Source organism: Ramularia collo-cygni, assembly GCF_900074925.1.
Source record: "Ramularia collo-cygni strain URUG2 genome assembly, contig: RCC_scaffold01, whole genome shotgun sequence".
In the NCBI taxonomy this organism is placed as follows: domain Eukaryota; kingdom Fungi; phylum Ascomycota; class Dothideomycetes; order Mycosphaerellales; family Mycosphaerellaceae; genus Ramularia; species Ramularia collo-cygni.
In genome coordinates this window covers 4,675,533-4,689,145 of record NW_019716255.1, presented here as the reverse complement: position 1 = coordinate 4,689,145, position 13,613 = coordinate 4,675,533, and the positions used below count along the sequence as shown (strand labels likewise).

The window sequence follows — 13,613 nt, the reverse complement described above, 5'->3', positions numbered from 1 at the left end:
TTGCTACCCCAACCCTAACCCGGACGATTCAACAATCACAATCAATGACTTGGCGGGAAAAGCAACCTCCCTTCCATTCCACCATCCACCTGAAGATTTACACCATTCACATGTCCCGAAAGCGTAGGCGAAGATACGACCGCAACTTGTCTGGCAATATCCTCAGGCTTACCGACCTTTTGAAGGGGAGTCGTAGCAAGAGCCCGTTCAACAAATCTCGTGTYCTTTAATGTCTCTTGCTTCAAAGGTGTAGCGACCCATCCGGGGTTGACACTATTGACTCGTCCTCTGGGAGCAATAGCCACGATTTCATTCTTTAGAGTCGGTGTGAGACCGTACATCTGCTTTGATCAGTATAGCCACGAGGTGCATGATGGTGGGAGATACGCACCAGAGCAGACTTTGCTGCTGCATAGTCTCCATGATTGGCTTCGCCGAATTTACCTGCTGTGCTGCCAATGAAACAGATGCTGGCAACGTCTTTGACGGATGTTGGAGCGGATCGAAGGGCACGGAGGTAGGCTTTGCAGAGCAGGAATGGACCTGTGAGGTCTACATCCAATGTGTTGCGCTTGAGTGATTTCAGCAGGATCCCGGAAACCTCATGTCGGATATGCTCACAAATTGACTGAGGTCCATGTCGGCAATATGACTAGAGTGACACTCAGCACAAATCCAGCTCAGGAGTCATATTGGGGAATATACGTGTCATTGCTGGGCCATATGCCATGATTCAAAATCAAGACGCTAACCGGGCCATTGCGTTGTGATGCTTCTTCAAACAGCCTGTTGACTGCAATCTCGTCACGAACATCCGCTTGTAGAGCAACGATGTCCGAGAGATCCGTAAGCTCTCCAGGCTTTGAATCTGAACATGTCAGCTGTGTCTGCACCGTCTGAATCAATAACCACCAACTGTAGTGAGCTGTGATACGAGCTCCAAGCCTCTGGAACGTTTTGACGGTCTCAAGGCCTATGCCTCCAGCAGCGCCAGTGATCAAGACATGAACGTCTTGCAGACCGAAATCGAGAGACATGGTGGGGCGGAACGGGGACAGTACGTGGAAAGAATATCGAGAGTTGAAGAATAGGTGGATTACCAGGAGKAAGAAGAGCAAGCGTTCAGATTGGATCATCGAGTCATCAAAAACCGAGGTCGTCCCGCGCAATTGCCTGATTCGGCGACATATAGGAATAGTACAAGTGAAGGGCGTGAGCTGCGAAGATAGCCTTTGAGATTCTGCGAGCATCACATCCAAGCGACTATTACATAGTATTGATGTACTCACTCGTCGCTCGGCTGTGCTTGCCTTGCCTGCCTGGCATTACCAGCCAGGGAAATAGCTGTACGGCCCGATCTTGCGTGCCAATGGTGTCGAATGTCGACACCTACTGTGAAGAGATCTGCAAGAATGGGTCGTATTGTTCATTAAATAAGAGGATCATCCCGCATGCCTCTATGCGGCTTCGACTTGATCTGCCCAGGATTTGCTCGAAGGTTTCGTGGAAACAGGCTCATTGGCAGTCTTCGATCCAGTCGTTGGTGGGAGAGATGGGAAATCTTCCCCTTTCGGTGCTGACACAGGTGCCTGGGTTCGTCCTCCTCGGCCACCTCCCCTTCCCCTATCGTTCTTCGGTTCACGATAGAGATATTCCCGTCCATCGCTGTAATCCTCCTTGTCGCCAGAGAAGCCGCCCCGCTTGTCATGGCGAGCGCCGCTACGGAAATCATCTTCTTGCTTCTCAGCATCCCACTCGCGACCTTCCATGGCCTTCAGCTTCCTAAGCCTGTTCTTCTCCCGCTCTCCCATCATCTGCTGACGGTCTCGGCGCTCCTCTTTCTTCCGCTTCTCGGCCACATGCTTAGCCTCCTGCTCTCGATGAGCAAACGAAGCAGCATCTGCCTCTGCCCTCGCGTGTGCTGCTGTCAGGTCCGCATTCTTGATTGAAATCTGGGCCATCTTCTGTGCAAGCTCGTCCTCCGTCAACTYGGGCTTCCGTACACCACCCGTAGCATGTCGATCGCCACGGACGGAGGCAGTGGCTTCCTTACGTGGCCCAGTCGGGGCATTCTCAGGTGGTGGCGCGCTGTTCTGTGGTGCAGCTTGCGACTGTGTCTGACCTCTGTTCTCGCTTGTCCTTGTGTTTTGCGCTGCCGGTGCCGGTGCCTGTGCCTGCTGATCTCCCCGAGTCTGCGCGCGTCCATCGTTGCCTCCTCGACCCCTTCCTCTTCCCCTACCCCTCGATCTAGGTGCCTCATCTGACCCTCGGGGAGCATGCGCGACTGGCGGGGGAGCCTGTCGAGGCGCGGATGCTGTAACTACAGGCTCTGGCGCAGGAGTGAAATCATCGCTGAACAGGTCATCGTCGGAGCGGATTCGCATCGATTCCTCGGCGACTACATCGTCGAACAAATCGTCATCGTTTGCGCCGGTTTGCGCAAAGAGCTCAGCGGTTGCGACATCTGGCGGAGGCGGCTCGACCGGAACAGGCGCGAAAGYGGTGGCAACGGCGGAGAGGCCTGAAGCAGCGGGTGATGGGGATGATGTCTGCTTTCCATTATTAGCATCCGGATGCTGATGTAAATTCCCAATGGCGGCTCGTACCTTTTCTGGCTCTGGCACTGGGAGTACTGTTGATTTTGCTTCTGTCGCTGACTCGCCTGCCGGTGGATCTGCCCATATAGACTGGTTCATGTTGTGATGCACAGTATCAATCTTCCGGATATGAATGATATGTAAGGTATGCAAGTGAGGTGTCTTGAAAGTTGTATTCAATCGAGGAAAGTCGTCATGCTCGAGGTAAGCGACAAAACAACCACATCAACAAGAACCCGCGTCGGTGACGCCCTCGGCATGTGCCAATGATTTCATCGTCTGTGCTCTTCGAGGAATCCCCACAGCATTTGCTGTAATACTCTACAAGCCTACCGAATCCTCAGCCACCTGGGCAACATTGGATTTGCGCCGCTAGAATACTTGTTCTCCTAGGTGTCGTCCGCAGTTTCCCCTTCCGACCGGACAAGACGTCTTTGCCCTCAATGTCTACCACCTTCAACTTTATCACCGAGCCACCGAGGGAGTAATGCAGAGAATACTTGATAGCACCCAAACCCTAGGAGCGGAAATGAGATGAAGTATCGCCGTGGACCTTCCAGGACAGCAAAACGACAAATGTCCACTCGTCTTCGACATTACTTGTGACAAAGCGGCAATTTCTGCTCTCGGCCGTCTCAAACTTGCCCTCGATTGGAGAGTTGACGTCGACACCAATGAACATCGTGTTGGGGTGTTGGAAGGCCATTGTAAAAGCCCAGATGCCACTCCCACATCCCAAGGTCAACGGCTGTCTTCATATCAGCAGGCAAAGGTACCAAACCAAAGTCAAAGACTTGTTTCTTCTGGAGTAAGGAGTATTGGGTCGAGTTCTCTCGGCGGATCTCACATTCTCAGATAACCAGGTTTTAACACATCTGGGGAAAATCTATACAGCTGGATCTTGCAATTAGGATGATGCCGTTCATGTCTCTTCGCATTGAGCATGCATGTCGGAGAATCCATCGAAATGTTCAAGCATCGAGTTTTCCTCCAGCAATCCGCCTCAATCCGCCTCGTGTAAGCTCACTTCTCCTCCTCGTCTAGCTTGTACATACCAACACATCGACCAGACTTCTCCCACCACTTCCCACCTGCATGATCATCGACACCCTCACCCCTTTTAGCCTTCTCCCTCTCTCCGCGCACCGCTACCTCTTGAAACTCCTTCCGAATCGCGGCTTCCTGCTCAGGAGACGCATTGTGGGGCTGAAAGAGCAATACTCTTCTCTCCAGACAATCCTCCCCATCCCTGATAGCCCGAAGGTACTCGAGCTGCACGTCCATGTTGTTTTCCATGATGGCCATGTCGCGAACGAGGGTCCAGTAGAACTCGTTGAACTCGGCCTTGCCTGCGGCGTCTCCAGAGAGCTTTTTACGCTCCGCTGAACATTCCTCGAAAGTGTCGACCTGGGCGGGGATCTTGAAGCCTCTCTTCTGCGCCGCCGATTGATTCTTCTGTGACTGCTGCGCCGGCGGAGGCTTTTGGTCTGCTGTGTTCTTGTTGTCCATGTTGATATCTCGCTCAAAGCTCTGACTTGTTGGAAGGATGAACTTGGTGAGGATAGAATTGGGATGAGCCCGCTGCTAGTTTTGAAGCACAGAAGAGGTGAAGAACTTTGCTTTCAGTAATTTGCTTTCAGTTTCGTTTGGTTGTTTGAATGCTGCCAAGATGGAAAACTGCATATTTGTCTTGCCTGCAGCAGGGGTATGGGCCGAGACATCAAAGAGACGGCATGTGTTTATGGCGGCCAGGATAGCAAAGGAATTCGGAACATGGCATCTTGCCCGTTTATGCCACTGACGCAATCACGTTCAAAGGCTCGTTGCCCTTACGATGTTCCGATTGCTACACCCACCTAGCAAGGACTGCCTCAAACGAGGACGCCGAGGGCGCCAAAGCTGAGCATGAATGCCGCCAGTGATGGGCTTCAAGTGGTCGCCATGCAAGCGGCAGCAAAACTTTCAAGTCTAGCATTGGCGCGAAGCTGCATGCCACCGCTGCAAACCAGCGACATCAGGAACTCTCTGGGCCCTATACAGTACCACATTCTCCCGAACAGGGCAGTCATAAATGATCGCGTTCGGTCGCAAGGACTGAACGAGCTAAATGCGAACGAGCAAGAGGCGAGCGATGCGAAATTGTTTTGAGTCCACCGGTCGGTCAGCTGCAAGACAGTACAGCTTTGAGCGAATGTACTTGGCGGCCTGTGGTCCAGAAGCGAAGGGTCGACTATGAGGGATGCTATAGATGGACGGGTCGTTGCGATGGGAATGATGATCGGAAAGGTTGCTTGCAATATCTAGTAGAGGTGATCGTCTTAAAAAACCACGGAATCGCATACGAGGTGTTTAGGCAAACTGCTCAGGCAAAGAAGCCACCAAAGAGGATGGAGCGACGTCTAGAAAACCGGCCAAGCACCTTCCTAAGACTAGAAACACCGCTAAGCGCCCCTAGCATGAGGCTTGAGCAGCATGTATCTCTTTTTGGTCGGAGCGACCCGCATTGCATGGTGTTAGAGAGTGGCTGATGATGTAACTAGCATGCTTGACCACGGAGGACCAGACGACTGTGGCGAAGCATCGCATCGTCCTCACAAGCACAAGCGGTTTGCTCTCCGTCACGTTTCGTTTCATCCTCTCATTGCCYCACACCGTTGTGCTAAAACCGTGCGCGGACTTGATTGGACACGGAAGCGAGATTTTCGAATTAGTGCACGGACGGGAACCTGTAACCTCTCCTCCTAATTCCATCACAGGCCGTGCAAGCCGTGGACAACAACTTCTTCACCCATCCCGTCGAACTTGCGTATTCGCGACATGTAGGTACACCATGGCCAGCCTGAACGCGTCCGCTATATTCTCCGGCGGAATCGCACAAACCGGATCCGTCACAACAAGAGCCTTCTTCCTGAATCTTGCCACCGGTTTCGGTCTGTTTGCTTTCCAACTTTCGGGCTTCTTTCTGCTGAAGAGCTCGAAAATCGGCCGTCGCATATAGTCAGTGCAGTTCTGGTCATCTCGATCGCATTTTGCTCATTCCAGAACAGTCAACCAAAGACCTATCTCGTGCAGGAACGACTTCGCGTCGAAGCCATACCTAGGAGTCCCCTCGCATGGATTACTCGCATTTTCAAGATCAAAGGCGAAGAACTCAAGCTCAAATGTGGTCTGGTGCGTGCACTGCAATCCTAGCTGGCAGGATCTGACTTGACTGATGTTTGTTTGCAGGATGGATACTTCGCGATCCGTTTCCTCCGGGCTATGGTCATCATCTTCGTTCCGCTAATGATGATCATTGTTGTCATCTTACTGCCCATAAACTTCAACGGCGGTAGGAACAGTAACGACTTTCGCATCGGAGGAGAGACCGTAGGTGAAATTGAGACCCAAGCACGAGGACGTCCAAGACACTTGCTTACCTCTCATATCTCGCTTTAGAAACCCTCTGCCGTCACCGGCCTGGACAGGCTGTCCTGGCAGAATGTGGCGCCAACACACACAGCCCGATATTGGGCGCATCTATTGTGTGCGCTTCTAGCAATCTGTTGGACGCTCTATCGCATCTACCGCGAAAAGCTCCATTTCATCAGCGTCCGACAGGAGTTCCTGACCTCGCCGGAGCACCGATTACGCGCTTCAGCAAAGACGATACTCGTTACCAACATACCAAGCGAGTATCGGAGCGAAGAGGCTTTGAAAGCACTTTTCGACGTCTTTGTGGACAATGATGACCGCCGTCGGCTTCACGTGTGGGTCAATCGAGACTATGGGTCTCTCCGGAAATTGGTCGCTCAACGCAAGAGTGCCTGCCACGCCCTCGAAAAGGAAGAGTTGAAGACGATGCGGCAGGTCAATAAGCGCTACCGCAAGACTGACGGCACTTCAAGTGAACCAACACAGTCGCCGCGATCTTCAGGAGACACAGTCGTGGCCGAAGACTCTCTCGAAGCTGACGATACAGGCGCAGAACCCCAAATTACTGCCGCTTTCGAGGCTGATTGCCAGGATGACCGGCAGTTGTGGCGCCAATATCTCAAGGCCACCTCAGAAGGACGTATTTCTCTAGTGGAAGACGCAAATGGTGAATTGAAGCCAGCCAAATTCTGGCAACGCAGCCACAAAAAGGTTCCAAAGGTCGCATGGCTACGAAAGGAAGTTGCTCGACTGACTGTGCAAATCGATGCGCTGTTGCCGGAACTCGACAACGAAGCTCGGTTCAAATTACAAAATTCCGCCTTCGTTCAATTCGACAGGCAGATGTCGGCCAACATGGCTTGCGCGCTGATCAGTCACCATCAGCCTGGGCGGATGGCTCCAAGATACCTAGACGTTGCGCCCCATGAGGWTGTCTGGTCAAACATGGGGCTTACGAGTCTCCACCGCTTTATCAGAACCTTCATTGCTCTTGCCTTGTTTGTGGGAATGCTGATCCTGTGGGCGATACCGACCTTCTTCCTCAGCATCTTATCGCAGCTGGACTCGCTCCGGCAGACGACCAGCTGGTTGCGATGGTTGCGAACTTGGGACAAGTGGATCATAAGTTTCATCTCTGGTATTAMTTCWTTCAATTGAAGTGCCTGCCAATCGYTGACCAGTTGCAGGCCCTGTATCGTCCTTGCTCTTAGCCCTGCTTGTCCAGCTGGTCGTTCCAGCGCTCTGCCGAAAGCTGGCCGTGCTGGTCGGAGCGCCCACGCGCAGTCGGCGCGAGATTGTCACGCAAGCATTCTACTTCACATTCCTCCTTGTAGAATTGGTCCTGGTGACCTCCATCTCCAATGGTCTCCTCGGAACCCTTTCAGCGATCGTAAACAACCCCACCTCTATCGTGAATACCCTGGCGAGTGAACTACCGAAAGCCTCAAACTACTTTTTCAACTACCTCATCATTCAAGCCCTTGGATACAGCGGATCCGTCCTCTTTCAGTACCTGCGACTTCTGTACATAACCTTTATCTGGCCATGGTTCACGCAGACTCCTCGGGAGGAAGCATGGCTTCAGACCACAATTCCTCACCAGATGTGGTAAGTCTCTTCGGAGTTATGAGCGGACGAACGTTGTGCTAATCGCTTCTTCAAGGGCCAACGTTTACCCCATCTGGACCAACTTTGCGGCTATTGGGCTCATATACTCGATCATCAGCCCCTTGATGCTCATATTCATCTCGTGCGTATTCATGCTGTTCTTTGTCGCCTATCGGCACAACTACTATTACGTTCAGCGGAATAAAGTTGACACGCATGGACTGCTCTTCGACAATGCGCTATCCCAGCTATTCTCCGGCGTGTACATCATGGAGATCACGCTCGTCGGCTTGTTCTTCCTGGTGAAGGATAGCGACTCTGACCTAGCCTGTACGCCGCAAGCGATCATCATGATAGTCGCACTCGCCCTCACTGCTGCATACCACYATGTTCTGGAGCAGGCGTTGCGGCCTTTGTCAGAGCTGCTACCTGTCACGCTGGAAGACGAGGCGGCCGAGGCTGAGGAAAAGCTACTTATGGCGGATACTAGGGGTCGCCCGAGCAGCGACATGGATCGAGAAGCCGAGGATGCTGGTATCCCGCTGCCAGATGTGAAAATTGTCGGGGAGGAGCACGACGATAAGCATGACCACAAGCACGTTGGCAGTAAGAGAAAGCGAGTGCGGTCGAAGTCAAGTCGCGGCTCTACGTCTGGACTCGTGGAAACAGCAGAAAATGCACGGAAGACGTTGCTTCGGGTCAACAAGCGGGTTGCGGGAGTRACGATCCCAGTGCGAGAGCATGTGAATCTTGCCACCGGTGCTGCACGCCGTGTTTACGTTGGCGACCAACTTGGCGAAGCATTAAGTCGTTACCCAGACGAGTTGATCGACTTGTCTCCAGCCGAGCGGCAAGCGGAGCTCAGAGCTGCCTACCAGGATCCGGTCACGCGCGAGCCTACACCTATTATCTGGATACCGCAAGACGCGGCTGGCGTTTCGGACGACAGTGTTAACAGCGCGAAAAAATATGGGAGGCACTTGCAGTATAGCAATGCAGGAGCATTCCTGACCGCGAGGAATCATTGTGAGGTTGTGCAGCCGGCTCCTGACGTTCGACCAGATTGGCTACTGGATTGGGTGTTGTGAGGATATGTTCATGTTTACTAGCGAAATTCACATTGGCAGAACACGGCATGCCCTCAATAGATTTTGAAAGCGGCTTTAATCTCACCATTTAGCCTTCGAATTCACCACGTCGCTGCACGATTGGAGAGGCCAAGCAGCATCAGGTCGCTGACGGGCCCTTCATGTTCCGCAGATAAGCTGCGCCAACATTGAGCGTTCAGTACAACGTTGTACACAAGTTGAGCATGAGAATGTGCAGCGCCTCTCTCAAAGTTGCCATTTGAACGATCAGAGTTGATAACTCACTACTTCACCTTTCACTTAAATTACACTGAACAACTCTCACAATTCTGTGGCAGTGCATAGTAGAAATCAATTCGTAGAATGCGAGGGAAGTAAAGCGAAAAGTCGTTCCCTGTTTAAGGATATTTGCCACCGACAAGCCTGTCGTCATGTCTCACCAAGTTTTGACAGAAGTACATGTAACAAAGAGCTTCCCCTCGAGCATGATATTTGTCCCTCTTACATCAAGCAAATTCACTTTCATCAATCAATCGATAACATCAAACCACAGAAAGAATGGCTAGCCGATCAAACTTCAGCTCTTCCATGAGCTACAGCGTTTCCAGCACWAATCAAAACGGCGAGACAACAACCAGCGGGCAGCAGACTTCCCATCAGAGGACCACAGATGAGAATGGCCATACGACTGTGAGATCTACGAATCAGAATCTTGGCGAGCCGGCTGTCGAGTCCACCAAGCAGTTCGACTCAGCAGGTCGGGAATTGAATGGTGTGGAGAACGGTGCAACTGGTAGTCGCCGGGTTCAAGACATCAGCGATGAGCAGCAAGCTCAGAATGATCGTGATTATGAAGAAAGGATGGAAGAGGAGTAAGTAGAACCGTGTCGATTCAGACAGTTTCCCGAGCTGACCTTCCTCTTAGATACGCGAAACGCGAAGGTGGCGCGTAATGAATTGACGAGCGTCCATGTACTGTCTTACTTCTTGCCGACCTGACACGGGCCGCTAGCTAGCAATCTCATCTCTGCCTTCAAAATCAAGTAGATATGGATCACCCATAAGCTTGACATAAGCTGTTCTTGATAAACTCCGACCAGCGACATTAATGTCCGTCTTGATATCATCAATCAAGCTCTCCTTGCTCACGTAGTCAAGCTCAGGCCGTATGAAGCCGGCAATCAACAGGTTCATGTGGCTTCCGTAAAAGTCGATGGAAAAGTCGTGCATGATGTGGACCTCCACACTGCGCACTGTGTTCTTGTAGAAGGGATTCCAGCCAATGGACATGACCATCGGGTAGACAGCGCCTTTTGTCTCAATATCCGCATGACCATTCTTCTCCTTGCCTTGTGAGAGGACTCCATTGAGGGTTGTCTGCACATCCTCCGCCATGAGCTTGTATTTCGACACACCGCTGGTACCAGGCGGGTGCTGGCGAACGGCATCGGACGGCGATAGGCCCGCCCAGCCGTAGTAGACGCCGGATTCTATATCTTCCTGCCCACCCACGGAGAGGCCGGAAAGAGGAATGTTCGCGGTTGGTATGCCCAGCTACAGGTGCGCAATGTCAGCGTGTTTCAACCGTGATATCGTCATCATGAGGGAAAGCTAAATTGAGTGTCAATGAAGCAAGGGTTGCAAGCTCATGGCGCTGTGGGTATAAAGGCTGTGAGACCAACGTGACAGACACGCTGCTGGCTCAGGTCCGTCCCAGCGGAGAGGCGCCGCCGATGACCATGACAGCGGCTGGCTGACCGCGAGATTGACAGACCAATCCGCATGCGAGCGCCCTTACACTGTACCGTGAGTTGGCGTGGTACATGCCACCTGCTTGTCTGCTGCAGCGGTGTGAAAGGGTGTGTGGTGAGGCGTGGAGGGGAACCGTTCTGGGATGCGTGGCCAAGCGATTATTGACGTACCTCTGAGCTTCCGCGCCCGAAACCTTTGATCACTTTGCCATTGAGTCGGAGTGGAAATGGCGGTGCAGGTCCACTTTCAGGACCAGCGACCGTATCACGAGGACCGTCTGGACGCATGTTGGGAATTGCAGTTGGTTGCTCAATACATGTACAGGTAGTCGTACCTTAGTACCTAATCGTTTACCCTGACATAATAGATTATCTGCGCCGATCGCGCAATGAGGCAAGCACGTGATTTTAGCTATCCAAATTATTAGGTATGCTATGGCTCGCTATTGTGAACATTGAGAGAACAGAGGCTGTTCAMACGCACGTATTACTGCCACCCATTGTATGCGCCGAAATCGGACATCTATGCACCGGCCGTGCCAGACGGCAGACTCGACAAGCCTTTGCATCATTACCGCGCATCCATAGGCATTGCATTCGTGGATCATGAGTAGTGAGACCGTTAAATCAATGGCAGGAACTGCAAACGGTTAGAACACGAACAGAAGAGCAGGACAAGGCAAACTTACATTAATGACAATCAACATCGGGATATTAAACATGTCCTGCTTGASCATCCAGCACAATTGGCAGTCCACGCGGCCGTTGCTCTCACCAAGGGCACTCATACCGGCTTCAGCTCTCATAGAGAGCTCGGTCTTGATCTCACCCAGCTTTTTGATGCGCTTGCCATCGTCCGTGAACTGATCGCCTGTTGCCCAGCCAGAATAGTCCTCAGTCCTGTACTTGAGGAGTGAACATGGTGGCCCTCCGATGACGCTATTGCGAGCTGCCCCAAAGGCCAATTTGGCGAAGTCTTCATAGAATTGTACGACGCTGTCCTCGTCCATGAGCTCGGCGAGGAATACAGGCTGCGGTCGGCCTGGATCCATTCCGACATTGGGGTTTCTTGGAGTCACAGCTCCCCGAGAGCTCGTGCCCGTTTGAGTTCCAGAGTCGGTGCCGCCTTTGTTGATGTTAAGATTTGGTTCCTTACCGAGCAGTACATCACGTTTCCATCCAGTGACGAGGCAAAACTCCTTGCTCACAWATGCAATCTCACCTGTACGGCGACAGATGAGGGTGGGTGTTCCGTAGTTATTGGCAAAATCTGCTTGCTCATACAGCGTTCGTTGGAAGCACTTCTCCATAAAAATGAGGTCGTCGTGGCACAGCTTTTGGTTGCATGAGATGAACGAGGGTCTGATGGTCGCAAGCGCCTTTGCGATGCGCAGCACCTTTTTCGTGGGAAAATGTCGTTGGAGGAAAGCCGTGAGAGCGTGGAATCCAGCCGTGTATGAATAGGGAGCTGTTACAGATTTGTAGATCTCCGAGGTGTCCCGTCTTCGCGTGCTGCGATTGGGATCTGAGAGAGAATCGACTGGGAACGGTGCTTGTTTGCGAGATTGTTGCTGCGCTTGAGACAAACTGTGCCGCAAGAGATCCGAGGGTTGGGTCTGTTCCGGCTGACCAAATTGGGTTTCTGGCGACGACATGGTGGCCGACTGGTAGCCGGCGAAGTCTTGAGGTTGGGAATGTGGGCTCGCACCGGTCAAAGAAGGCGCTGGCTCTCCTATAGCATAGGCGTCCATGCCGTAGTTCTGCGTGGCCCAGATATTGGTGGCGTTGCTGCTGTGTCTGGAGCCTGCGTTTGGCGCACCCTGCCAGGAAGGGAATGTTTGCTGCCCGTAGCCATTGAATCCGGCGGGATTCGAGCCAGTCCCGTCGTAAGACACGCTTCCCTGGTTAGCATGACCCATAGAGTTCATGCCATCCAATTCTGGCGTATTCACTGCGCCAGAAGAAATGTGACCGAGCATGCCGAATTCCAGCGCGCCATAGTGATTGCCAAAGTTTAGCTCGGAGATGTTAAAGTTGAACAGAGATGGATCGTTCGAGTCAAAGTAGGTAGCGTCAAAGGATGCATTGCCCGTTACGCCGATCGGCGGAGTCTGGTCAAGCGTACCGGTCAGCTCCTGCGTGGGAGATGTCTGCTGGCTCGGCGTTGCCTGGTAATGAGAGGGGGTTTCCACCGCCTGGTTGGTGAACTCAGGCGCCAGTCCATTGCTATCAATCATCGGAGGGCCCATGTGGCCTTGTTGGGGCGGCTGACCGTACTGTACGAAGCCAGCAGGCGATGTCTGTGGAAAGAAGGAAGCGCTTTGGGACGCCGGCACCGCCATGCCATTCGGTGTAGGCGGTCCTTGCATGCTTCCTGGCCGGTTCATTGCATAGTTGTTGTTGGGAAAGCCGGGTATGAGTGCCTCGGCCGGAGCATCATGAAGATACTTTGCCTTCTTACGGACGCCATCGTGGCATTGATCTTGCAGACCACGCTTGATGCATCTGAGACACGGGCGTTCGTCGCCTTCGATTGTTAGTCTAATAATCTATCCCCGGCATGTGGCGACGACCTACCACAAGTGAGATGGGCACGCTGACAAGCAAAGCAAGCGCGGCGGGCTTTCTTGCGTCGCGGGCGCGATGGATCTTTGGCATTGCTTTTGGCGGGCTGTGCATTGCTGCCGTTGGCGTGTGCAGGCGACTTCTCGTCGGTGGAGGCGCGTTCGATCTTTTCCTCTGCCATGTTGCCGGACTCGTACTCTACACCAGGTGATGAAGGAGATGCATCTTCGGCGTCGGGAGACATATTGACGTATTAACGTTTCCACGATTCGCCTCCAGCACGACCACCCCGACCAGTCACCACACTGCGCACAGGCCCGGCAAGCTAGCGACCCACGTTGCTCTGCAGTGCGTGGCCGTGGATGTTGGCTGAAAAGGGAGACCCGTCAGGCTGGAATAGAACCACGGTGCTGCAGGAAGAATGCCTGGCGCTGGCGCTGGTGCAGGGCCGCAGGCACTCCCTCGCGATCACGCGAGCGGCGGGCGGTTGTGCGACGACTATGATCTCCAAATAACCTCGCTGTATTCCCCCTCGCTAGCAGCGACACAATTCGCAAGAGTTGCGGCAGGCGATTATTGGCGACCTGCCT

General features: G+C 52.9%; 7 protein-coding genes; 2 read left to right on the top strand and 5 right to left on the bottom strand.

Moving 5' to 3' along the window:
* Positions 1-41: 41 nt before the first annotated feature.
* RCC_01519 (related to SPS19 ### peroxisomal 2,4-dienoyl-CoA reductase) lies at positions 42-1,037 on the bottom strand (the record flags this gene model as incomplete). XM_023766814.1 has 5 exons in its annotated part: positions 42-341; positions 392-571; positions 622-652; positions 706-868; positions 917-1,037. The coding sequence occupies 5 exons, from the start codon at positions 1,035-1,037 to the stop codon at positions 42-44; spliced, it is 795 nt and encodes a 264-aa protein (XP_023622582.1).
* A 420-nt stretch (positions 1,038-1,457) lies between these two features.
* RCC_01518 (uncharacterized protein) lies at positions 1,458-2,696 on the bottom strand (the record flags this gene model as incomplete). XM_023766813.1 has 2 exons in its annotated part: positions 1,458-2,549; positions 2,607-2,696. The coding sequence occupies 2 exons, from the start codon at positions 2,694-2,696 to the stop codon at positions 1,458-1,460; spliced, it is 1,182 nt and encodes a 393-aa protein (XP_023622581.1).
* Positions 2,697-3,620: 924 nt separating this feature from the next.
* Positions 3,621-4,106, bottom strand: RCC_01517 (uncharacterized protein; the record flags this gene model as incomplete). The annotated part of the gene is made up of 1 exon (XM_023766812.1): positions 3,621-4,106. One exon carries the CDS (start codon positions 4,104-4,106, stop codon positions 3,621-3,623), a length of 486 nt encoding a protein of 161 aa, XP_023622580.1.
* A 1,321-nt stretch (positions 4,107-5,427) lies between these two features.
* Positions 5,428-8,707, top strand: RCC_01516 (uncharacterized protein; the record flags this gene model as incomplete). XM_023766811.1 has 6 exons in its annotated part: positions 5,428-5,594; positions 5,645-5,768; positions 5,826-5,966; positions 6,036-7,149; positions 7,199-7,619; positions 7,675-8,707. 6 exons carry the CDS (start codon positions 5,428-5,430, stop codon positions 8,705-8,707), a joined length of 3,000 nt encoding a protein of 999 aa, XP_023622579.1.
* A 558-nt stretch (positions 8,708-9,265) lies between these two features.
* Positions 9,266-9,660, top strand: RCC_01515 (uncharacterized protein; the record flags this gene model as incomplete). XM_023766810.1 has 2 exons in its annotated part: positions 9,266-9,579; positions 9,633-9,660. The coding sequence occupies 2 exons, from the start codon at positions 9,266-9,268 to the stop codon at positions 9,658-9,660; spliced, it is 342 nt and encodes a 113-aa protein (XP_023622578.1).
* Positions 9,661-9,715: 55 nt separating this feature from the next.
* RCC_01514 (related to FMN1-Riboflavin kinase) lies at positions 9,716-10,746 on the bottom strand (the record flags this gene model as incomplete). XM_023766809.1 has 2 exons in its annotated part: positions 9,716-10,261; positions 10,630-10,746. The coding sequence occupies 2 exons, from the start codon at positions 10,744-10,746 to the stop codon at positions 9,716-9,718; spliced, it is 663 nt and encodes a 220-aa protein (XP_023622577.1).
* A 334-nt stretch (positions 10,747-11,080) lies between these two features.
* Positions 11,081-13,267, bottom strand: RCC_01513 (related to Transcription activator of gluconeogenesis Pc22g08580; the record flags this gene model as incomplete). XM_023766808.1 has 3 exons in its annotated part: positions 11,081-11,098; positions 11,148-12,985; positions 13,036-13,267. 3 exons carry the CDS (start codon positions 13,265-13,267, stop codon positions 11,081-11,083), a joined length of 2,088 nt encoding a protein of 695 aa, XP_023622576.1.
* Between the last annotated feature and the right edge of the window lie 346 nt (positions 13,268-13,613).